This window comes from Copidosoma floridanum, unplaced genomic scaffold (assembly GCF_036245765.1).
Source record: "Copidosoma floridanum isolate Cflo_tuat_1 unplaced genomic scaffold, Cflo_Japanese_pri ptg000009l, whole genome shotgun sequence".
Classification (NCBI taxonomy): domain Eukaryota; kingdom Metazoa; phylum Arthropoda; class Insecta; order Hymenoptera; family Encyrtidae; genus Copidosoma; species Copidosoma floridanum.
In genome coordinates this window covers 3,695,751-3,720,021 of record NW_028321886.1, presented here as the reverse complement: position 1 = coordinate 3,720,021, position 24,271 = coordinate 3,695,751, and the positions used below count along the sequence as shown (strand labels likewise).

The following is a 24,271-nucleotide window of genomic DNA, read 5'->3' as shown; positions in this document are numbered from 1 at the left end:
CACTGCATCTAAGAGAGAGAGAGAGAGAGAGAGAGAGAGAGAGAGAGAGAGGAAAAAAAGGATAAAGACCGCCTCTGTCCTAAGTGATGCTCGAGTGCTATCGTGAAGTATATGTATACACGTGCGTAGTGCAGCGAAAAGTTATTTTTCACTTTGGTACATTATGCATGCCCTACTGGTTCATTGAGTGATTTACTGTTTTCATTATTACTGTATTTTAAAGGGGAGAGAAGAAAATTTCGATAAGCTATAATATATTATGGTAAAATCGCGTGATGATGATTCATTAACTTTGCGTCACTTGGTCAACGATGCTTTTCAACATTTCGACACCTTCGACGTTGATCTTCTCGTAACCGGGAGTCGATTCCTTCACACGATCGATCCATTTCGTCACGTTCTCGTACCCATCGACTTCGAAGCCCAACGCCTGACGAATACATTTATCTTCAACAACTAATAGTCCCCACACCCCCACGTGCGTAATGTAACGTTGTTGTTTGCTCACCTCGGCCGTCGTGACGGACGAGACGATCGACAGGTCTGCCACGCTCAAAGTCCTGCCGGCCACGTAGTCCTGCCGCCCCAGCATCGCGTCCAGTACCCCAAACGCGTCCCTCAGTTTCTCCAGTTTCTCGGGCGAGTAATCCTCTTCCATCTTGAATATTACTGGGAACTGCAATTTTTTTTTCTCTTTTCTTATCATGGAATATGTGGATATTTGCACACGCAAAGTGAAAAGGAGCGAAAAAAAAGCAGCTTCTGCCACGGCTGATGTGTCATAAGACAATATTCCGTGTAACCCGATAGTGCCTGCATGCAGGGCGGGTAATCTCATCGAGTTGGTTGGAAAAAACGAAAATCCACGGGCCGTAGGGCTCCCGCGTTGGGGACAAAAAAATCGGTTCTTTGATGTCGCCTTTCATCAGTTCCCGTGACGCGAGAAATTTCACGAGTTATACCGCGGTTCATTAACGGAGCAAAGAAGAGAAAATAATAATCAACGAGCCTTTCTTTCCCATCCCACTAATCACGTGTTGCGTTCAAATCAATCAGTGGACAAAGAGGTAAAAATATGACGGTCCGTACGTAGTACTGAGTTATTGACTTGTAGAGCGTGGCGATGTCGAAATTGAGTCCCAAGTTGACGAGCGCTCGTCCCTCCGGATCGAATGGCAGGATTCCCGAATCTGGGCCGCACTTCTCCACCAGGTAGATCATTATCGCCCGACTGCAACAGTCACCATCATTTTTTCATTCATCTTCGAGGCGTCGCGATGATTACCTTATCGCTTATTATGAAAATTTGAAGAAAAAAATCGTGCCGAAAAAATGTCACCAAATATACAGAACAATGTGTGTGTGCAGTGCATCGGAAATTGTCCCGCACCGCCATCTGACGTTACAATAAAGAAGAAACAGGCGCGTATCTTGGGTCGGTCAAAGAGCGGTCTTTCCTGGTAGTGCATCGTGATTAAATATTTAAAAACCTGCACTGTGCGAACCTTTCCCCAAGTTTGAAGTCCTCGTCGACGAGAAATGGCACCTTTTTCTCTGGATTGATCTGATTGAAAACACGTATGATACTCGTGAAAATGGATTATTGTTAAACAAGAAATAATTGGTAAATCGAGAAAAGAAAGTAAATAGTACCTCTTCGAATTCCGAAGTGAGTTGTTCGCCTTTGAAAATGTCAATGAAGCAGAGTTCGAGCGAGACGCCGATGTACTCGGCTGTCAATAGAATGGCCCGAGACGGTGGACTGTACGGGGCGTAATAGAGTTTCATCTCTCCGCAAAGTTATATTTTTTTTCCTTTTGTTTATAATAAAATTTTTATCAATCGGCACAGACACGCGACAGTCGCGATAAACGGGGTCGCGTTGTAGGCTGGAGCAACGGCACCGCACTGAGGGGGTTGCTTATAGCTTGCGGTATAGTTTCATTACGCCAGAGTCGATATTTCAACGTGACAGTGGCAATATAACGTAACATCATATCTCCGTCTTACGTAGTATCATAATAGATAATCAAGATTATTTAAAATAAAACTTTTTTTACTTTGCTCGTAAAAATTATTAATTCATTCATCGTTTGTGGAATGTTTCATTCATAAAAACACATTTACAATATATATGATGGTGGCCAGTAAGTGCTAAAAAATAGCAACGACAGCGAAAATTGATTCATTACAAATGAAATATTCAACAGGGAAATCGATCAGTTTTCTTTTCCATAAGATTCTTCGCTAACATGTTTATTAGTTTTATACTGTAACTTACATTTTCAGCTGATAATTGTAAGTAGAATCTAGATTTAGAAAAAGATATAAGTATAATTTAAATCTACGAATTGCTTACGCCTCACAAATTGAATTTGCCTCGGTACACATGAATTTTATGAATATGTTGTTGGGTTTTAACATTATACCGTTCATTGGCAAAGTTGTTTTCTATCATTTTCATCGCGGAATCCATCGACCTATTGTACTTACTGTGTGTTCACAAAAATAAAGTGAACGGGTTTATTTTACTTCTAAATATGCCTTAATAAAAATTGTTATAGCTGATGAATGTGAGTTTTAATAAAAAAATTAATATTTTATGTGGACTGCTCGTACTCTTTACTGGTTGGTCGAGTGTCTTGAACAGTTGTTAATGATTTATTAACCAAATGCGAGTAAATCTTTTGGTCAACGTGTTCAGGTGTAGACATATATATTATATGGTCATTAAAGTTGATGGGCTTAAAATTGACATAAAAAAAGAAACCAAAAATAGAAATTTGGATCACAAATATAAATTTATTTCATACATTGAACATAGCGTTTTACTTGTGCTTTCTTCGTTTTGTTTATTTGTGATTTTTCATAAAAATTAAAAAAAAAAGAAACAATAGATCACGGAATGATCACGATAATCACACAAAAGCATCTGTTTTCTTCCTTCTTTTGAGATTATTGATAAAAATGACTGCTCCATACATTTTTTACTTCTTCATCAAGTTGTCTATCAGAGCTTTGAAAGCTTTTAGACCCTCGCCATTGGTCTCCTCGTACTTCGGAGCTTCCTTCTCCATCCTCGCCAACCATTTGGTGACGTTCTTGAATTTGCTCATATCGAAATCGATGATCTGAAACAAATGATCGAAAGCATTGAAAAACCGATAACCACCTGTACTCTCGTAGTTTTCGTTCGTCGCTATTAGCCAATTGCAAAATGCGTACCGTGAAGTTGGAGACAGATGGAGTGAGAACCAGATCGGCCACGGTCATGCTGTTTCCAGCCACGTAGTTTTGTCCCTCGAGGAAGTTCTCGAGGTAGCCGAGGGCCTCGTTGCACTTTTCGAGTTTGTCCTTGTCCGCGGGTGCACCGCCGAACACTTGTGGGTACTGAAATCAACGTCAACAAGGTTTTATCTCAAATTTTTTGGTAAAAAAATAGTAATTACGACAATTAAAAAGTGCTGGATAATTTTCCCCGCTAAGTTTCAAGATAATACTTGATTGCAAGAGTAAAAACATTGTGAATTTTTTCTCGAGCTCAAGTCTCAAACATATAACTTACGTAGTAGTCAGCGAATGATTGGTACATGGTTCCCATATCGAAGTACAGGCGCTGGTTTATGACGGCACGCTGTTTCGGGTCTTTTGGGTAGAGGGAGTCGTTCTTGGCGTACTTGTCGCACAGGTACGTGCAAATGGCTCGACTGCACAAAACACCACGATGTTAAATATTTTTAACCTTTTTTTTTTTTTTTTTTTTTTTTTTTTTTTTTTTTTTTTTTCATTTAAAGAAGAAAACAAGTATCGTAAAATACCTTTCCCACAAGTAAAATCCATTGTCGTTCATGGTGGGCACGGTGTGCTGGGGGTTCATCTGCGGGAAGAAAATATCATTATTTATACTGTCAATGTAAGCTATACAAAAACATGTAGCTCGGAATATTTAAAGTCTGCACAATTGTTTTTCTTTTTTTCAAAAAGCTTTTTACACACAAAACACGCGTTAATACGTAAACGATGGATGCGTTTATTTTTTCAGCGGATCAATACACACACGTATTTGAAAAAATTCACAAAGTTACTTGAGAATTTCGTTTTTTTTTGTTTTTTTTGTTTTCTTTGTTACTGCAGAGATAAGTTTTATTTCCGCCACAATGAAACACTACGTGATTGTAGGTCGTAAAACTACACTTGCCTTGATGAACTCGGGCTTGAGTTGCTCCTTCGCCATGAGGTCGGTGAGCTTGAGGTTGAGCTCGACCCCGACAGCAGCGGCGACCAGACGGACCGACCGGCAGGGCCCGCTTCCGGGAACGTAGTAAAGATCGACCGGCATTGTTTGGGGTGTGTTCTGAAATGTAAACGAGCCTAAATTAAATATTGCGCTTTGAAAGGGTTTGATTCAAATGAGCCAACGGGTTCCCTTCGCGTTTCCAAGGGAAAAAAGCAAAGGTGGCGTGTGTAGAAGCCAATGGACACGAGGAGGAAGTGCGACACACGCGAGCAAGGGAGCGGTCGGTGCACTTCCAGTTTTACCGCCTCGTCTATATATTAAGTATACCCACCACCGGAGCTTCGGCCTACGCGCCGCGACATTCTCCTCGGCGTACTGTATATACGTGTATTTCTCGTCCTGCTCGGAAACTCTGTGACACGTGAGTGTGTAGGTATACATGTAATGCGCTCTCTCCTACGTTACATTGACTTATCGATCTGCTCGCCTTCCGCCTGCGCTCGATCTAGAAACTTTTTTTTTCCCTCCCCTCCACCGGCACAGAAACTAAATGGGAAATCGGTTGCGCCCGAAAAAATAGAAAACTCCTGTGTAGCAACTACATTTCCTTGTATGATCCCCATTGTCGAGACTACAGTTGAATAAGATGGACGATATTCTCCTATCTCGCGTCATTAAACTTCACTTAACGCGCGAGCCTCGAGAAATTAAAGCGCGAGCTGTCTTGCCGGTACACACAACAGCTATATACATGCCGTCGGGGATGTTTCGCAATGAGCCGATGTGCATATACTAGCTTCTCGAAACAGGAATGCGCGTAAAGGTCCTTGGTTGGAAAAAGGCGCGCGCGAAAGAGATTGATACGGCAAGTGCCCGTGTACATATACATTTTGCGCGCACTCGTCGTTCCCGGTGTAAAATATTATCTATACACCCAACATCGCATCGGCGACTCGCCGGCGAGTTACTGCTATATATAAAATATGCTCCGTCTCCTTTTCTCTCCCTCGGTCGAGTCATCGCCGACGCGACAACGCGCTCCCCGAGAACGTAATTATTATTATTACGGAGTCAAGTGCGGTGTGCCTATTTACTTTTCTGTACAGCTCGCGATTCTCGCGTCTTCCCCCCCCCCTTTTTTTTTTTGTTTCGTTTTCCCACGAGGCGTATACGTGTGCGGCTACTGTCTCTCCCTCTCTCTCGCGTGGCTCCCTAAAAGCCGGCTATTTTTTGTTCAACGCGTATAGGTATTACGGGCTTTACGAGTATTAAATTAATGCAGCTATGACGATGATTTCAGAAATTGTGCAATTGGCGATTTTGCTTAAAGTTGTATTACCATTTTTATTAGAGGACTGTGTGGAGACTTATTTTTCCCTTCCCCAACTTCTTATCTATTGCGTTTCTGGAAACGTTGTTTTGGTACCTCATTGTACGGACGTTGAAACTGATAATAGTCGACGCAAGATTATCTCGTTTGTTGCAATCGATGCTTATTTAACGCATACTATCTGCGATGAATAAAATTTTGCGCAACAGAGTGCCAATAAATGAAATACTTAAAACTAGTTTGTCGCAGTCGTAGTTGATTTTTTAGACGATCGGTTTGCTTTTCGATCAACTATTATCGTACTTTCAATCATGAACGAGAAGTATTAAAAAAAAAAAAAAAATACCTTTAAAACACACACACACACAAGCCACACTTAGGTACAAAAATAACCAGAACTTGCTGGTGGACTTACCGTTTGTTCACGAAATTCAAGCACTAAAAAAAAGGACGAGGGTCAGCGTCGCGGATATAGTGTCTCGTGCTGGAGCGTCGTGGCACGTCTGAAGCGGTGCTCGCTCGCCGGGGCGTAACGTTAACAACTCTGGCAAGCCTGCGATGCCGGCGTCACTCTCTCTCTCTCTTACATGCACAATCACAGTTACACCCACACGAGCGAGCTCCGCGCATGTATAACATCACGAGCGATGCGTCCACCATATATACCTAGCACACACAACGTGGATTCAACTAATGACGATCTACCGAATAAGCAGTCGCCACCGATGCCTATCGTGCTTGCTTATACTTACGTGCAGTCAGACCGCACCGGGCAAGATGCAATATATTTCTAGACTCCATTTTCGTGCAGGTACATTGGAGAACGTAGATGACGTAGATCCAACGTGAAAATTAAGTCAAGATTTTTACGAATGAGCGAAACATCGTGAGATGCGATTGACGATGAATACGGTTACTTCCACTAGGCTCTCGAGGGAACGATGAGTACACGATATAAACACGCCCTCAAGATTTTCGCTTGCACAAACCCGAGTTGAGATAGGATTAAAACGTAATAGGTTTTAAATGCAAAGCATTAAAAATGTTGGGGAAAAAATTATTCAAGGTTGCTATACCGTGTTGTGGTAGTTGTCAAGAAGAAACGGTAATTTTTTTTTTTTTAATTTACCGACGTAACGCAAGTGAAAGTCTCTCGGTTCATGTTAGCCTTGAGTTGGAAGCGTAAAATCGTTAGTAAATTCCACGGCAGCGCAACAAAAGGTATGTCAAAGACATGTCGGATAGTACAAAGATGGCAACCGCCATACTAAACACATCCAAGCATTCATCCGTAAACGTTTGAGTTATCAATGTAACGATACAATCAAAGTGATGGATCACTAGTGGCAAAGAAGTTTAATGTTGGCATTTTTATTCAGAAAATGTTTATTTTACAACTACTGGTAGTGAAGGTTTTTCTGTTGTATTATACATAATTATCATTAGTATCATTGATAGTTTAGCAAAGTTGTGCTATCTGTCCTTTTAAAAAAGGCCCATAATAGTTTGCTTTTTGATCAAAAACAGAAATGCGGTTCTCCGTTTGCTTTATTCTGCCATTAAGTTTGTCCAAAATGAAGGCAGCTTTTTCTCGAGACAGAATGGCTTTAAACTAAAAAGAAATTCATATTAGTTTCAAATAATTATAAAGATCTCGGTGTGCAAAAATTAAAAATTAATAAACAACTTTACTTGATCAAATTGTGAAGTCTGTCTTATTTCGGAACCCAACAAATCCAGAAATTGTGTAAAAGAGTCGGTTGCGTTTCCAAGCCTAAAATTAATTAAATTAATATACTTTAAGAATTACCCGCAACAGTTAAAAAAAAAAAATTACCTCAACAATATTTTATCAAAGTGATTGTTGATGAAATTCAAACAAATATTAATTCGCTTGTCATCCCCTGATGGGTACAAACAAACCGCTTTGAAAACAGACAAAACTTGTTTTTCTGGTATTGTTTCGTTGTTTGTTATAGTCATGTTGAGAAAATTGTTCAAAATAGATGAGTTTTCAGAACAACCAAGATGTATGAGTACATCCTCCGATTGTTTTTCCTTATACTTGTCCAACATTCGATTCCAAATCGATTCGTTTGCGCCGTGCAAACCGACACATTGAGCCCAATCTTGTATATCAATTGAACCTCTGTAAAAATAATTGTTCAATGTTGATCAACAAGTTTTGGAATGACTCTTGTAATTGATTTAATTTTAATGAATAAAATAAGCTAACAATTCGGATTTTTTATTATCCAGGTAAGCTTCTAACTGCTGCGTAGCGTTGTTCCAACACTTTTCGTAGCCAAAATGACAAGCCCAATAATTAGTGATTCTCCGTAGTAACAAAGTTAAAAAGTCATCGTCTGGACGGTCTTTATAACCAATTTTATCAGCTATTGGAGTAATGAGGAATAAACTGAATTTCTGGATAAACAAAAAAATGAAAACGTTTTACTCGAATGGAATAAATTGTGTTTGTTGATTATTAAATTGTATTTATTGTTACCTTTAAGCTAGGATATGCGTGAGTGTTTGCTAAGTGATAGTTTAAAAAACTAAATATGAACTGGGCGTCGTACCATGGTATGTAGTCTCTTTCTTTTCGCAAGTAAGACAGAAGATCGAGAAAAACATCCATATCTAAGTGTCTCTTGAGTGAAAACTGGACGGCATCGTTAATGATTTGTGCTCGATTGATGGGAGATATTTTATCATAATTTTCACTATTCAAAAATCCCGCCAATCGTTTCCAATTCTCTTTATCGTACAAAACGCGATAGTACCCTGAATATTAAGGTGTTGTAAGAGCCAGATTAGCAGAAAAAAAATTTCAAAATAACTTTTGTTTCGTTACCTGTTTGCTGAATGTTAAAAACAACCCAATCTTTTGAATCTACACCTTTAATAATCAATTGTTCCATCTCTGGCTTTAACCAATGGGTTGGGTATGTTGTATTGAAATTTGGATTTGACTGAGTTGCATAATTGATTGGGATCCACCACTTGGTCGTCACATTGTTCTCGGTTAGTCCGAAAAATGTGACTGCTGGAGTTTGAGAAACTTCTATCGATCCATCGGTATAATTTCTTTTTACTATTATTATGGGATAAAGTTCTGTGTTCACCCATGATTCCATGACTTTTGCAATACTAATATTTTTAAATCTAGTATCTTCGGATACATTGATAGCATTTTGTACTGCATTCCAAAAGTGATCAAGTCTCACGGCTTTGTATTTGCTGTTATTTTGAAGTTTTTTAACGTAAACGTTATAATTTATTTTAACGATTTTACACTGGTATTTTTTTACTTACTTTGCTTTTAAAAAGTTTGTAATACCAGAAAGAATAATATCTTCACTTAAATAGTATGACATCATTCGTATCAAGGATGCACCTAAAAGTATTTTTTTTTTTACAATACGCGTATGATTAGGTTTTGTAAAGAAAGTCTAATTCATTTACCTACGACCCGTGAAGAGTAAGATTTTCTTAATAAACACTGAATATCCTCTGGATTGTCGACATACAGTTTTTCATTCAGTGGAAAACTATCCGTGATTTTATTGGGTATAAATGACTTACGTTGCAACTCCCAGACAACGAAAACTTCTCTTAATCGCCAGTTAGGCATAATCTAAGTGTCATAATAATTATTTATATAATTATTGGTTTGAAATGTAGCGATAAAAATTCCATTAAAATCAAAAGTGTAACCTTGTCTGCAATATAATATTTTATGTATTCTGTTAGGGCATCATTTAACCACATGTGCTTCCAGGAAACAGGACTGATGAGGTGATTAAACCACTGGCTGACAATGTCTCGGGATGCTTGTAAAACGACATCTTTCTTTTTTTGTGGGCCTGACTTATCATTATACAAATTCTGAGTTTTTCTAAAAACCAAGCAAATTATTTAAAGTTAAATCGTATTTTCTGGAAGTTCAACAGCAGTATCAAGAGATAATACTTTAATGTTATAAAACCCATGCTCGCAGAAGAAGTGACATCAGCTTTTTCTGGAATGATGAGAGTTATTATAGTATTTAATGGATAATTTATTTTTGTTAAATTTTCCATCAAAGACATGGCCTTCATGTGCGTATTTTGTGCGAGTTTGACTGATTTTAAATCAGTAGCCGTAGCATACATGATGTAAGTCTTGTTTTCATTTGTTTTTGTCAAATTCTTTAAACTTTTTATCACTGCAAAGTTAAGTTGATACGTTGAGATATTTGACATGGGATGCGAATGAGACCATTTTTGTCCTTCTTTGAACTCAACGCAAGTTTTGGGTGTTTTAGGCATGAGTGTCGTGTAGTTTAATGAAGTTTGTATTGTAAAATGAATTTCGGCTTTTGCTCCAAGTTCATCTCGACAAGGAAAAACTCGCCTTGCCGATGTTGGAAAAAAATTAGTCAACAGCATTCCACTAAAAAACCACATGAAACTTTGTTATATGTTTGATTTTACAAAGCATGAATTCGATGAAATTCACTCACTTTTTTTGACCATCGTCATCTTTGTAATATCGCCTGTAAACACCAATAGGATCGTTATTGATGGTACCCATGTAATTTATTTCCAATGTGTATCTTCCCGGTCTTACTACTTCTTCAAACTTAATTGTTACTATTTGCTCTTGCTTGCGGTAGATAAATTTACACGGTCTCACCGTTTCGGACGAAAAAGCCAACGCCTCGTCAGAGTGTTGAGCCAAATCGTGGTCATTTTCCAGGTCCTTGAGTGACGTTAATGCGTCAAAGGTATCGTTAACTCTACCTTTTAAAGCCAAATAGACGCCTTCGTCACAAAAATTCAATTCTTGAGAATGTAAAGATACGTTCTTTGTTGGTCGTAGAATAAGAAGATCTATATGGACGTAGCCACTAAAGTTTCCATCGTTAATGCACGGATCTATGTAGACTTGATAACGTAACGGTTTGATGTGATGAAAAAAGTCACAAGTTTTATTTTGAATATTTTTCCGTTCTCCACAATCGATTTTTGTACCCGATATTAATAATACGCAACTTGCTAGAGCCAAAAATGTTCTTTCTATCATCTTGTACCGACTACAGACGGACGCCGTTTGACACGTTTCTTCGGATGGTCATTCAGTACCTGGCAGTGTACTTATTGAATTAACCTTGAGCGATGAATAAATTGTACTAAAACCTTGTAAAGATGATTGCATTTGGGGTATGGGTAGCCTTCAATGTTGCCAATTATTTAACCGTGTAAAAAGCAACTCGACATTTATTTCAGAATACACACATTATTTTACTACAAGCTTTTACTTGTCACCAACATTTAGTTTTATGAAAAAAATTAGTATGCCATACACAATTTTCAAATTGAAACAGCGTCATGCAAAGTTTGTTCATTATAATCACAATAATCGATACTGATGTTTGATGGAAAATTCATTCTAAATAAGTATGCGTAAGTAGTGTTTATTTTTCAGGCACAACCATTCTGTGCGCAATTGGTACGCTTGAAGCCTTTTATTATCGAGGGGTCAAGTTTGAACATATAATTTATTCACCTAGACCTATATTTACGAATCAAGCGAATTATACTATCGTCCGAACCTATAAAGCTATTATAAGACTGTTACGTGACGTAACTCTTTCATTTTATTTTACAATAAAACTTTATTAATTTCTACATGTTGAGTACACAAAAATATAACAGTCTACCTTAAATAAGTTTACAATTGAAAAATATTTTGCATTTAAAAATAAAAAAAAAGTGAGCTCTAACAAAATTTTGCTCACTATTTATCAGTCAAATGCATTTAAAATATGTAATAATAAGAGCGTATGACTGGATGTATGATGTATGTTTTAAATGACAATACCAAGTTTGTACTATTATTAACCATTTAACTTTGACAAGTCATTGCCACATTTATCCATAAAATAAACTTATTCATCATTTGAATTAATAATTATTAACAATGATTATTTTTCCTTGTAGGATGGGTACTAGAAATGCGAACTTGTAATCAAAGAGATCCTACGTTCAAGTCTTGATTCTGACCATCTTACATGTGTATAGGGACTAGGTATAAGGTCTTTGAGTACATTAGAACCACATATAATTACAGTGGAGTGCAATGCAATAACAGCAGCAATGCCAAAACAATTTCACCTTGATAAATTAGAATAATGTTTTAAAAAATGCATTTTTATTTTAACAAACAAATATGTTTAACATAATTAGTGCTGAAATTAAAAGAATGGACGTCGAAAAAAGTTCTACACCATTTTTATTTGATCGCTCCATTGCGCTTTTAATTATATCTTGGTTTTCTTTGAGCCAATCAATGTTTTTCTTTGCTTCTTCTATGGCTGGCATTACCGCATGTTCAGGAAAATCTGTATCTTTTATACTTTGAAGCTGAAAAATAAATAATTGAAACATCGTAAATAGTAATAGTTGAGAATGTCAAACCATGAATTTTAACTTACCTTTTCAAATTGAGCAGTAGTTGTGATTTTCTTGCTCACAGCAAGAAGTACAGGCGTTATTTTAGTAGTATCAATATGCCTGAAATTAATACATCAAGCCAATATTAGATGTTACTTTTATTTGTTGCTTGACGTGCAAATATTACGACAAAAAAATTACTTTTGCAGAAGAGCTGAAAATCTGTATTTTATTATATCCAAAGTAACGTCGATTCCCACTTCGCTATTTTTATGTATGTATTCAACTATTTTTAGCGTTTCATTTTTAAGATGGGAGTTTTCTTTCAATGTGTAATTAAAGTAGTAATCTAAAATATTCTTATCAGACGAACATGCCAACGCTGAGATCAACATTTTTTTTTCATCGTTATTTGTTGACGAATCACTTTTATTTAATGCTTTATTCCAAATTTCAAATGTTGCATATCGTAAACCATTACACAATGTTACTTGTTTCAAGTCGGGAGTTATCCTTAAATCAAACGGTAAATTAAACTTTCTTTGCTCAAGGTAGGAAGAAATTCGCAACAAACATGTATAGATACGCACCAAGTCTTATTTGAATCTTCAAGCCAACTTTCTAATACTTTTTGTGTTTCTGTGATGCACGAAGTCTCATTTGATTTTACATTCAATTTACATGCCCAATCAACAGCTGTGATTCTATTCAGTTTAGTTAAATATGCTTTTTCAGATTCATTACGTGCTTCTTTAAAGCCGACAGATTCAATTAACGGTTTCATTGTTTTTGAAGCAAAGTCCTAGAAGATGAGATGTCGGTAACATAGAATATCTTTATATAAGTATCAATGTTACTTTTAGGTAATAAAGCAAATTAAGCATTCAAGCGTCCAATGTATCACAGATAAGTATTGTCCATGCAATAAAAAACCAGTGCAAATAAACAGGTAATTTTTTGTGCAAAAGCGCATGAAATGACAGTGCAACGAGCATTACCTTGAAAGCTGGATAAATCTCTGTATCCATTAATTTTGACTTTAGCCACGAAAACGCTTTAAATCCAGGGTACCATGCGATGTAGTCTGTTTCATATTGTAGGTGCTCAATTAAGTTCAAAAGAATCGAGAGTTTCAATTTTCCCTGTTTGGCGAAGGCCAAAGCATCGTTTATTAATTGAGCGCGATTCAACACGTGAATACTTGTATGATTCTTTAAATTGAGATACTTAATTATCAAATCCCAATTTTCTTCGTCATACTGTACGCGGTAATAACCTGTAAAAAATACAACATTAAAATTAAATTTTGGTTCTCGCTTTTGTACATTTCTCATTATTTGCGCTACGATGTAAAATTAACCTGTTTGCTGCTTGTTTAAAATTATGAACTCATTTGCGTCAATTGTAATAGGAATTTTGTCTGTTTTTTTTGTTAGCCAGTGTTGAACGGATGTATCACTAAATTCTAAATTTTTTTCTCTTGCAAAATTAATTGGTATGTGCCATACGTGTGTACTATTTTTTTCTTCTTCGCTCGGTTCATAAGTGTAAAAGCGTTCCTGAGTCACTGTAATACTTTTGGAATCATTACTTCGAGTAACTTTTACAACAGGATATCCTTTGAAATTAACCCAAGTATTCATGATAGCTGTCAAGTTAATGTCCTTGGATTTCACTGCTTTTTGAATAGCATTGAAAAGATCGTCAGAATCGGCTGCACTGTGATTTCTATCATAATATATGTTAAGCGGACCCGTTAATCAAATTTATTAGTTTTTTTATATCAATTATGAAAATGGATTTTTAATATAAAATAACTTACACTGTATTATTTTTCAGATATATGTTAAGTCCTTTCCTGAAAATCTCTTCGGTAAGGAAGTGTTGCATCATGCGGATAATTGCACCCCCTTTAATATAAAGTTAAAAATGTCGTTTAAAAAATTGGAAAACATTTTCGAGCAAGCTGTAGAAAATATGATTAAAATTTCATATATAGATTGTTCATCGAAATCTTGGCGGAATGATGAAGGTTATCTTAATGTAGCAACAGCTTACTATGGACTATTGAATGACTATTATCACCGGTTATATCAATACTCAAAGCTTTAAATGGTCTTTAGATGATCAAGAAATGTTTACCTTTCTTATACGAGATAGAATCGAACAATGCTCTAATCTCTTCAGGGCTATCTACGTCATGGTTGATAGGATGAGTTTTCGATTCACAATCGAAATCGAATGCCGCGGTTTGAATAGATTTTACGACCGATTGTTCGACTGAACGCCATTCTGGTTCGACCTAGAAAAAAAAAAAAAAAAAAAAAAAGTAATTTTCGTTTGCATTGTATTAAATTTATGATCATATGATTTATTGGAAATTTTTTCTCACCTTGTCGGTTATGTAGCTTTGGAAGAAATTTGCAAACCCTTCGTTTAGCCATATGTATTTCCACCATTTTGGGCTCACTAGATTTCCGAACCACTGGTGAGCGAACTCCTGATGAAAAAATCAAAATAAATTTAGAGAAACGTTTTAAAAAGTGGCTCGGCAAGTTATGCGAAAAGTAAATAACGAAGTTACGTGGGCGATTGTTTCCACGATGTTTTGTTTGTTGCTGGTAGTTGAAGTATTGCCATCGAATAGCAAAGATTTCTCTCTATCATGAAAAGTATATTTGTCTTTTTTAGAATCAATACGTGTTGATTTGATAGATTTTTAAGAATCGTCTTACTTGTAAAGTACAAGTCCCCAATTCTCCATTGCTCCAGCAGCAAAATCTGGAATTCCAACTTGGTCCATTTTACCCATGTCATAGGTTACTTGAGTGAAATCTTCCAAGGCTTTCAATAATTTTGGCCCACTTTCCAAAGCCACTGAGGTATGATTTATGAAATCGGCTTTAGCATAAACAGTAAAATTATCAGCATTATGTTTACTTTCGAAATTCGAAACTACAAAAGCCACCAAATAAGTTGACATTTTTGGAGTTGTCAGAAATTTAGTTCGCGTTTCATTTTTATTATCAATGGGCTCGCTTTTTTCAACTGGTTTATTCGAGATGGCTTTGTATTTTTTATCGTGAACAATGGTGATGTCAAAGGTCGCTTTAAACGCTGGCTCATCGAAGCAGGGAAATGCTCGGCGCGCATCGACTGGTTCGAAGTGTGTTGTGGCCAGCCATCTAAAACAAAAATTTTTCTTAAAATTTAAACATGATATTACATGACTAAGGATGCTTGTGTTCAATCATGTGAATTCTGTAACTGATTTTATCATATCATACGTGATGTGGAGGACCAAATCAAATTTTGAATAAATACGCGTAAACCGATAAACATAAACTGATTTATGATGTATATCAGTGTGGCATTCACACTATTATACTACGGAAGTAATTTAAAAGCAACAAATATTTTACATCATAATTTTTTCCATGCCCGATTCGAAGTGATTGTATATACAATTTTATACGAAAGTTTCTAAAGTCTCGTTATCTGATTGTAAAAAATTTTGACATACATAGCAATTATATTAATTATTATAAACTTCAACTCTATAAAATGTGTTATATAATATATGAAAATTCAAGTATAATAACACAATTCACTAATAATAATCTATCATCCATCAAAAATATCAATAATTTGGGCCTTAGTACTTTAAGTGGAAAGCAGACGCTAATAACCACACCCTTTTCGATATGATGTGATATCGGAAGATTTCAGATTAAATAAAACAAAAAATTGAATTGTAAAAATTAAACTGTAATTACGTACACTTTTTCACCCGCCTGATTGACATAAGAACTTCTGTAAAATCCATGCATGTCATCAGCTAGTATACCAGAGAATTTTTTAATCTTCAGTTTGTATTTCGAACCTTCCTTGAATTTATAATTACCCGTTGTTTTAATTTTTACGAAATCAGTTTTTTCGTCCGTACTTAGTTCAAAATCTATTATTTCATTTTCTAATCCTTCTTTTTCTAATTCAATATCGGCTTTGGTAAATGTTAAATTCCTAGCGTGAAAAACTATTTCTGCGGTCTCGTTTAGGACCGTTAATTTTATCATGACGGATCCATCAAAAGTAAACTTCTTTTCACCCTCAAGATGCGGAGTCAGCGTAAGTTGATAATTCGTGGGTTCTACGTCAGAGGGTAATCGGTAGTTTACTTTCGTTTTATTTTCTGTCTTCTGAGCGATATCGTTCGTCTTAAATACATGATTTTTATCCGATGAAATAGGTATTGACAATCCTTGTGTTGTGAAAATTAACGCCAAGAAAAATAACACGCTCACTTTCTCACGCATCTTGAATGTTCCTTTGCAATTTCTATTGTTCACACAAATTATACATAAATGTAATATAATTTTAATCGAATGTAAATATTTGCTTTTACAAAAATAGGCACTTGAATATTTGAAGAACGCCAAGTCCTTAAATTTATTACTTACGTGTTGTGTGCTTGACGAGAGTCGCACAGAACAAAGATATGTTTCAAAAAGTAGGAACACTCTAAAGACTGACGCGCAATATACATCACCTTATATGACATCCCGTGAAGATTAGCTAGATAAGGACTATAATCGCGTTTCTAATCTTATCACAGCTTTTATCGATACGGTAAATAGAAAAATTACAACCAACGAATAAATTGTTCATTTATTGCGCAAAAATTTGCTTTCAGTTGTAAAAAAAATTGTTTAGTTTAGTGTTAGTTAAGCGACAGTAATCAAAATGATCAAAAAAGAAATAAAAATATTAATTTTTTTTTATTTCATGCATCGCGAATATTAACTGTTTACTCTATGTAAAACAGTATACTAATTTCAACATGAAATTCTAGTTTGATTAAAACGTTTTCTCATCAATATTATTACCCTTTGTAAACTCTTTTATTACTTTTTTTAACACAAAGTACATTTTGAAGTTTCCTATTGAATCTCACACGGGCTTTTCACTTAAAAACAACGATGACTAAATTTTGTACTACATTCATCGCAGAAATAGATAGTATCGGCCTGTACAAAGTAAATAAGGCTTGGTCGGGTGTCATTGAAATAAAGGAATTGGGTTGAATTGATACAAAGTCAAGTGTTGTTAAAATTTTATAAAGTCCATTGTTTACATCAACTATTTTTAAAAAGTAATGCATTTTCAGGTCCCCATTTTTATGTGTGATTTTAGATATTTGTAAAATTTAAAAAATTATAATTTCAAGTGAACAACACAAAAAATAGCAGTAGGATTGGTTAATTTTCTCGAAAATGTAATTTGATCGTAAATTACAACATATTGTGCTGTGTTCTTTATCAATTTATAAACTTTTTGTTTCCACAAGAATTATGTCGTGATGACTAATCGTATGAAATGCAATCAAAGATGGTCTGAAGTGTCAATCGATAAGTATAAAAAAGGAAAACTAGGACAGCACGTTTATAATTACTCATTTCACGTCAAAATAGAAATCAACGTCATAATGTTTTTCATCGCTGCTTTATGTTTTACATTGGTATATTATGAAGCATGATTTCATAAAGTAACATTTTAACAGGCCATACAAATTTTCAAACATTTTTTTTACATCATTCGAATAATACTTCAATTGTATTCTCTTGAAACGCGTTCCAAATATTATCTCTCTGGTGAAATCATTCAAGAATCTTGGTGTCATATTATAAACAATAATCTCGAAAGATAAGTTTAAACAGATTCACTAACTCTTTATACATATCGTAAAGGACTTGCGTAATTATTATGTTGAAAAAAGTATTTAATTAAATGAAACTGTGGAAAAAGAATTGACGTTTATCATCGAAAAATGATGATTAAACGTAATTGGTTAAAAATTTTATTTTCCTCCTTTCGGGCGGAAAGTGAGGGCCGAAAGTACTTTCAGTGCCTATTTCACGGGCGGAAAGTGGAACCTCCCGCCCTAGGGCGGAAAGTACATTCCTGCCCTAGGGCGGAAAGTACATTCCCGCCCGCAAATAAGAAAAATTAGTAAATTTTGTAGTTGGTGCTGTACATTATCAATATGTTATATGCGACATCTATCAAATATCTTTCTTTATACATCTTCAAAACAAGACTTGATTATTTTATGAAATTCTATTATAAGTATATTTTGTGTATAATTTCTTAAGAAAAAATATAATATTACAATAAGGGAGTATTATATCTCTGATTGCCATTTTTTGATACTCATACTCTCATTCCACCAAGTTTTTTTTTTTTCGGGAGATTAGATTAATTTAATTTATTTTTTTTTTTTTCGGGAAATGGTTGTAAATTTTTTTTAATCGAACGATCAATTGATTTTTTTGGACGAGGGGGGGGGCTTTGCCCCCCCTACCCCCCACCGGGGGCTCCGCCCCCTGGACCCCCGCCGGGGGCTTTGCCCCCTGGTCCCCCACCAGGGGCTGCCGCCCCTGGACCCCGCACAACCTTTGATGCGAACTTTCGTTTATTAACAATTAACTCTTACTTATTTTAAAAAATTCCCTACCTTACCGACTACTTTTTTAGACTTATTATTTTATAAAAATAAAATCATACTCAATTTTAAATAATTGATGCAAAATACGAGTTACCGTTCTTCTTCATGACATCTCAATCAATAAACATAGTTTTATATATACAACACAATTTATAAATAGGGAAGTTCACTAATATCTACACTGCAGTCAAGATATTCTAGCATACCAGCTTTAAGTTTTTGTTCGTACTCAACTATTCTAGTCAATACACTATTCGAAACACCTCCGTTATTTTTTAACAGAGGTTGCAATATCTTAGAATTCATTTAAATTTACCGCTGTGAATCAACTCATTAAATTATAAAAAACCGTTTCTTGCTACAGCGCCACTACTGCAGTACTAATCAAATTGCTCCGTTCTCTTGATACAGGCCGCGCGCGCATTCCTTTATTTATAAAATCTTAACTTGCACTGTTCTTGTTTTTCAACACTAATTTGATGTAAGTATCAGTTATTTTCACAAAACTTATAAGTATTAGAATACTAAACATTAACTAACGCTTTTTTGTCAGCAGAAGCTTTTATTCTTACTGACACAAACATCGGATGAACTCATCAGACTATAGTTAAATTCAGTGATACAGCGACATTAGATAGACATTGAATAAATATTTTTCATTTTTAATCCTGTAGTTAAATTTCTATTGAAGTGATCATTAACCAGACAAAATACGTTCTCACTTTGCGCCCTTAAGGAGAAAAATAGGATACGCGACTCGGGCGGAGGCCTTCCCGCCCTTGAGCGCACTTTCCGCCCTTCGAGTACTTTCGGCCCTCGGGCGGAAAGAATATTCCCGCCCTGCGGGCGGGAATCATCTTTCCGCCCTTGGGCCGAAAGTACTCGGCGGGCGGAAAGTGCGCCCGCGGGCGGGAAGAAGTACTTTCCGCCCTAGTGGCGTAATATACTATTTCGTTACGTATTACATGCAAAAATTTATATACTATAGTGTACATTAATGCAATATATTTTTTTTATTTAATTTAAGCAAATTCAGCAAGACTTGGAAAATTATTTTTAACTTTATCAAAAACTATTTTGTAGCCGCAGTGACATGAATTTTATCAGCCGTCAACACAATTGTTATACGTGGTCAAAATTTACCAACAGCTGAAATCTGAGGTAACGCTGCACTCTAGTGACAAAAAACTGTACCTAAAATACATTGATAACTCACTCGATAAACTATAACTCTGTATGCATATGTACTTATATTTATATATTTGTTTTCAATTAATTATGTTATTCGATGTCATTTTTATAACCGTGTACCTTTTTTCAGTTGAAATAATTTGCGATTTGTAAAACACAATCGTTAATCCACACTAAATTATCATTTGCCTGTTTGATTGCCTTTTTACCAGCCTCGAAAGCACTTCCAAGTTGACCAGCATTTTTATTAACAAACGAAGTTAACTAAAAAAAAAAATTGTTAATTAGATGTGTTTCACAAAAAAAAAAAAAAAATTTATAAATATTTCCCGAGTTACCTCATCTAATTGCTCGTTTGACGTTACTTCTTTTCCTATCGTGGTGAATATGTCTCCCAAAAATTTGAAGTCCCTCCTAAAATAACAATATATTCCTTAAGTATACAGCACAAACTGGATTTTCTGGCATTTCCTCGACTCTGTATACTTACAAACGAATTATTTCCATCAACTTTTCGTCCACGTAACCCAACACGTTGCCAATGTTCGCACTGTTTCCAGTAACAACCCACTGGATCATCGAGAGCCTGTACTGAAATTTAACGTCAGCTGCACCAGGTCGAACCGCAGCCTCGATGTACCTTTGACCAATAAAAATCCCATCAAAAATCACAGAAGACACACACAGTCGAGTAGATAGGAGATTTTCGAGTCTCTGCAAGTTTCTTACCTCCTGACGAGATCGGAATCATCCGTTCTAGCCAGTGCTTTCATCATAATCTCCTTTTCCGGGTAAAGATCGCTCGTCGAAAACCTCCGCCACAATTCAATCCAATCGTCCTCGGTTCCGTTAACGATGCCAACGCGATAAACGAAATCCCGCAAATTGGCGGGCACCCTTGAAAAATATGCAATTAAAAATACATACGTTATACGTCAACTCGCAAGGTATAAGAAAGTATCGGCGACCCATACGCTTTGCTCTCGTCCTCGATCCAGTCGTCGAAAAGCGATTTAGCCCTCGACACGCAACTGTCGAGGTTCACCGAGCACGCGGTCGAAAGTATCAGATTGCGCTGCAGCCTCCGGATCCTCGAGTCCGACGGGCGCTCCTCGAAGCCCACTTGCTCGTAAATCGGCCTTAGGAGATCGGCGGCGTAACTCTGCGAAAAAGCCGAATCCACGGATCCTCGGGTTTGAAAAAAAAAAAAAAAGAGAGAGAGCAGCCGATTTGGCTCGAAGGATAAATCGTTTGGTGTACCCTGAAGACCAGCCGCAGCCCCGGATTCCCCCCCAACTTGGAGTCCAGCAATTTGATGGCTCGGCAGGCTGGGACCCACGGCTCGTACTCGAGCTCCCGCCTCAGGTACCCCGCCAGATCGAGCGCCAGCTTGTACTCCCTGTACCCAGCCCTCGCCAAATTGAAGACGTCGTCCAGCAGGGCCGCTCTGCTGCTCCTCGGCAGTCGCAGGTGGCCGCCCGAGAGCAGCTCCTTGAGAAGCTCCCAGCCACCCACTCCGTAATCGACGCGGTAGTACCCGATCTGCCGGGGATTCACGACGTACCAGGTGTCGTCGCTCGCGGTGTCCGGCAACTCGGCGACACTGGTCCTCTGACCGTGCCAGCTCGACGACTCGACGAGTGGTCCACTTTTGGTCGACGGTGCTGCTATGGTTACCGGAATCCACCAGGAGCGAGCCTCGTCGGCTCCAAGGGACGACCTGTTCTTCCGACTCAGGTGGAAGACCTCCTGGGTCACGAGGATCCGTCTGACACTGACTCGGTTCACCCGCACCAGGGGATAGTTGGGCTGGTTGGCCCAAGATTCGACAAAGTCGGCCACACTTGGCGCCGTTGGGGACTGATATACTCGCTCCAGGTGCTTGTACAGGTCGGACGGAACGACCGATCTGTACTGGCTGTAATGAGAACATTGGCAGTACAATACTTAACGATTCCAGCAATGTAAATGGCACACGTGGATGTTTCCTCACTATTCCCGAAGGTACGAACGCATAGCGTCCTGGAACGGCTCGTCGCCCAACGTGTCGGCGATCATGCGTATGATGGACGCGCCTGTAAACAAGTAAGTATGTCATGAGTTTCTTCAAACGTTGGATGAGTGGAGCCAATGACCTTTCTTGTAAGTCACGAAATTGAGGGCAGCCTTGGCGGAGCTGGGACTACCGACGTCGCGGCCGTTCATCGTCCTATTGTGATCCTCCGAGTCGGCGAGCAAACTGGTCTGCAGCGCCTCGACCGCGAAGAATTCCCAGACGCGCCAGCCCCGGTCCGTGGCGTCGATCGCGACGTAGGCAAAGTACGTGGCGAAGCCCTCCTTCAGCCAGGCCACGTCCCAGAAACTCGGGGTCACGAGGTTGCCCCACCAGCTGTGCGCGTACCTATGGGGGCATCATCGACATTACACATCACTCATCACTCTCGATTAACCTCAAGGATGATTTGTAAGTGTCGTGTGTTTTACTCGTGGGCCACCGTGACCAGGGCGTCGCGGACGAGCCCGAGGGGCGCTTGACTCTCGCTGGCCAGCGGCACCGACTCCCGGTACGCCACGAGGTTCCAATTCTCCATACCTTGGGACCCAAACACACGGCGTACTTTATTTATTATCCACGAGATATAATACTTAATATATGTATGGTTGGAGTATGTGCACGCAACGTCACCGTGGAAGTTGAAGTCCGGAATGGCGAACTGGACGAGGTCGCCCTGCAGGGGATCGGTAAGGTTCGTGTACTCCTCGAGGGCCGAGTAGATGAGCGGGCCATAGACGAGGGTGGCCAAGGGCCCGGGGAGCTCCGAGTCGCCAAAGCGCGTCCACAATGGGATCCCGGCTCGTCCTCCTCCTCGGGACGGGGACGTGAAGTTGACGCGGTGAAAGTCGTGTATCGCCCAGCCAAGGAGATACGTCGACATGGGCGGAGTCCTCGCGAATTCTGTGACGTAGTAATCTGGCCAATCTCTATACATACGGTACACCGAAAGGGACGTTTTTATGTTGTTGGGGCGTTTTATCTCTCTCTTGACTTACGTGGCGCTCACGGATTCGGGGATCGTGTTCGAGGTCACGGTTTCGTTTGCGTAGTGGCCCACGCGCAGCCGGAATCTGGCCTTGAAGCCCGGCTCATCCCAGCAGGGAAAGGCCCGTCTCGCGAACGTCGGCGAAAACTGCGTCACGCCGATCCACCTTTGCAAAAATCGTCAATGTCTTTGTCAATGTCTGTTATAATTGTCGAGACGATTGCGTCTCCGTCATACGATACCTCGTGGCGTTGCCCGACCCGTAGGAGCTCCGATAAAAACCGAACGCGTCGTCCAATACCGTGCCGCGGAAGTGCAGGTTCAACGAGTACCTCCCCGGCGCCAAGTCCTCGGTCAGCGTGATAACGTAAAATTGGGTGTCGCTGTTGTTCCCCTGGCTCTCTATCGGCACGGTCCGTTGATCACCGTTGCCGTTGTCCTCGAGTAGCGCCGATCTCTCGCTTAGTACTTCCAGCTTGTCTGCGTGCAGAGTTATTCGCCGGGTCGTCTCGAGGACGCGTAAGAGAATCGTCACCTCGCCATAGTAATTGAAATCGCCCCTCGTCACGTTTGTCGCTAAGGAGAGGTCGTAGAACTCGGGCACCACAGTCTTGGGTAGCCTGTAGAGCGAAGAGTTGTTTTGGCCATCGATGGCCCCCGGAGGTGCCGATTTTTCATCGATATCATCGGCACTCGCGATAGCGACGCTACAGATGCAGTAGACCACGAGTTTGTACGTAAAGACCGACATCGTTTGCTTCCTCGCGCCACGACGGTAGCCGCGATACTGGTGGAGACGAGATTTTTTTTTTCTTCATTACAAGATATCTTGTCGTATCTGGCGCACACGCATACCGCATTATCGATAACTGATCGAGTGGCTGTACCTGTTTTATGTACTTTATTCGTGTACGTGTGAGAGGAAAAAAAAAAAAAAAAAAAAAAAAAAAAAAGAAATTTTTTAGCCCAACATACATACGTATATTGGTTTGACATTATATTCATATCGTCGAACGATTCGCTTATCGTATTCTATTACCTTACTCGTTGGATGGCGATTTTCATGCCCTCGTTCGGTACATTGTAAATTAATTGTTTTGTTTTTCCTCTTGACATAACATAAAACGCGTCGTTTCGTTTTCCCTTGCATCGGTACAGCTAGCAAATATAAGATTAAAGTAAAAAAAAATAAACAACAACAAAGGTTTTTCATAAGCTTGCGTCTCCGAAAAAATAATTAAACAACGCGATGCAGGGAGAGCTGAAAAGCCACGCCGTGAAAACCAGTCCAAACGAGCGCGCGCTTGGAAGCGATCGCGGTAATTAAATCGCGGTTGGTGTATAGGCACGTATACATGTATACAGCACTCACGAGGCGCGCACACGCGCACAAAGAGGGAGAGAGTAGGCCAGACAACTCTTGGCTGTTTGTACGCATAATGCTTCGATGATGCGCACACACGTGTATATATGTATAGGCGTGAGCAAACGTGCAAGCGACGATGGTGAAATTTGGCCAAACGTGCG

General features: G+C 38.5%; 3 protein-coding genes across 3 annotated transcripts; all 3 read right to left on the bottom strand.

The window, feature by feature from the left end:
• Window positions 1-234: 234 nt before the first annotated feature.
• Window positions 235-1,876, bottom strand: LOC149375242 (glutathione S-transferase D2-like). The gene is made up of 5 exons (XM_089589897.1): window positions 1,654-1,876; window positions 1,506-1,564; window positions 1,090-1,231; window positions 509-676; window positions 235-430 (listed from the first exon to the last, which is right to left on the bottom strand). Exons 1-5 carry the CDS (start codon window positions 1,786-1,788, stop codon window positions 287-289), a joined length of 648 nt encoding a protein of 215 aa, XP_089446023.1. The 5' UTR covers window positions 1,789-1,876; the 3' UTR covers window positions 235-286.
• Window positions 1,877-2,782: 906 nt separating this feature from the next.
• Window positions 2,783-6,097, bottom strand: LOC106643189 (glutathione S-transferase 1). Its single transcript, XM_014358221.2, has 6 exons — window positions 5,983-6,097; window positions 4,199-4,354; window positions 3,819-3,877; window positions 3,566-3,707; window positions 3,226-3,390; window positions 2,783-3,131 (listed from the first exon to the last, which is right to left on the bottom strand). Exons 2-6 carry the CDS (start codon window positions 4,337-4,339, stop codon window positions 2,988-2,990), a joined length of 651 nt encoding a protein of 216 aa, XP_014213707.2. The 5' UTR covers window positions 4,340-4,354; window positions 5,983-6,097; the 3' UTR covers window positions 2,783-2,987.
• Window positions 6,098-6,928: 831 nt separating this feature from the next.
• On the bottom strand, window positions 6,929-23,504 carry LOC106643190 (uncharacterized). Its single transcript, XM_089589735.1, has 37 exons — window positions 22,987-23,504; window positions 22,755-22,910; window positions 22,390-22,685; window positions 22,188-22,296; window positions 21,839-22,104; window positions 21,697-21,778; window positions 20,964-21,621; window positions 20,678-20,865; window positions 20,433-20,600; window positions 20,194-20,343; window positions 20,042-20,117; window positions 19,848-19,967; window positions 16,468-16,535; window positions 15,788-16,345; window positions 14,743-15,192; window positions 14,592-14,667; window positions 14,400-14,507; window positions 14,150-14,309; window positions 13,830-13,917; window positions 13,368-13,735; window positions 13,006-13,283; window positions 12,598-12,809; window positions 12,209-12,520; window positions 12,049-12,127; window positions 11,774-11,977; window positions 10,722-10,743; window positions 10,075-10,675; window positions 9,543-10,004; window positions 9,288-9,468; window positions 9,036-9,207; window positions 8,886-8,967; window positions 8,425-8,810; window positions 8,077-8,354; window positions 7,804-7,994; window positions 7,405-7,716; window positions 7,260-7,341; window positions 6,929-7,179 (listed from the first exon to the last, which is right to left on the bottom strand). Exons 1-37 carry the CDS (start codon window positions 23,493-23,495, stop codon window positions 7,027-7,029), a joined length of 8,661 nt encoding a protein of 2,886 aa, XP_089445861.1. The 5' UTR covers window positions 23,496-23,504; the 3' UTR covers window positions 6,929-7,026.
• Window positions 23,505-24,271: the final 767 nt, after the last annotated feature.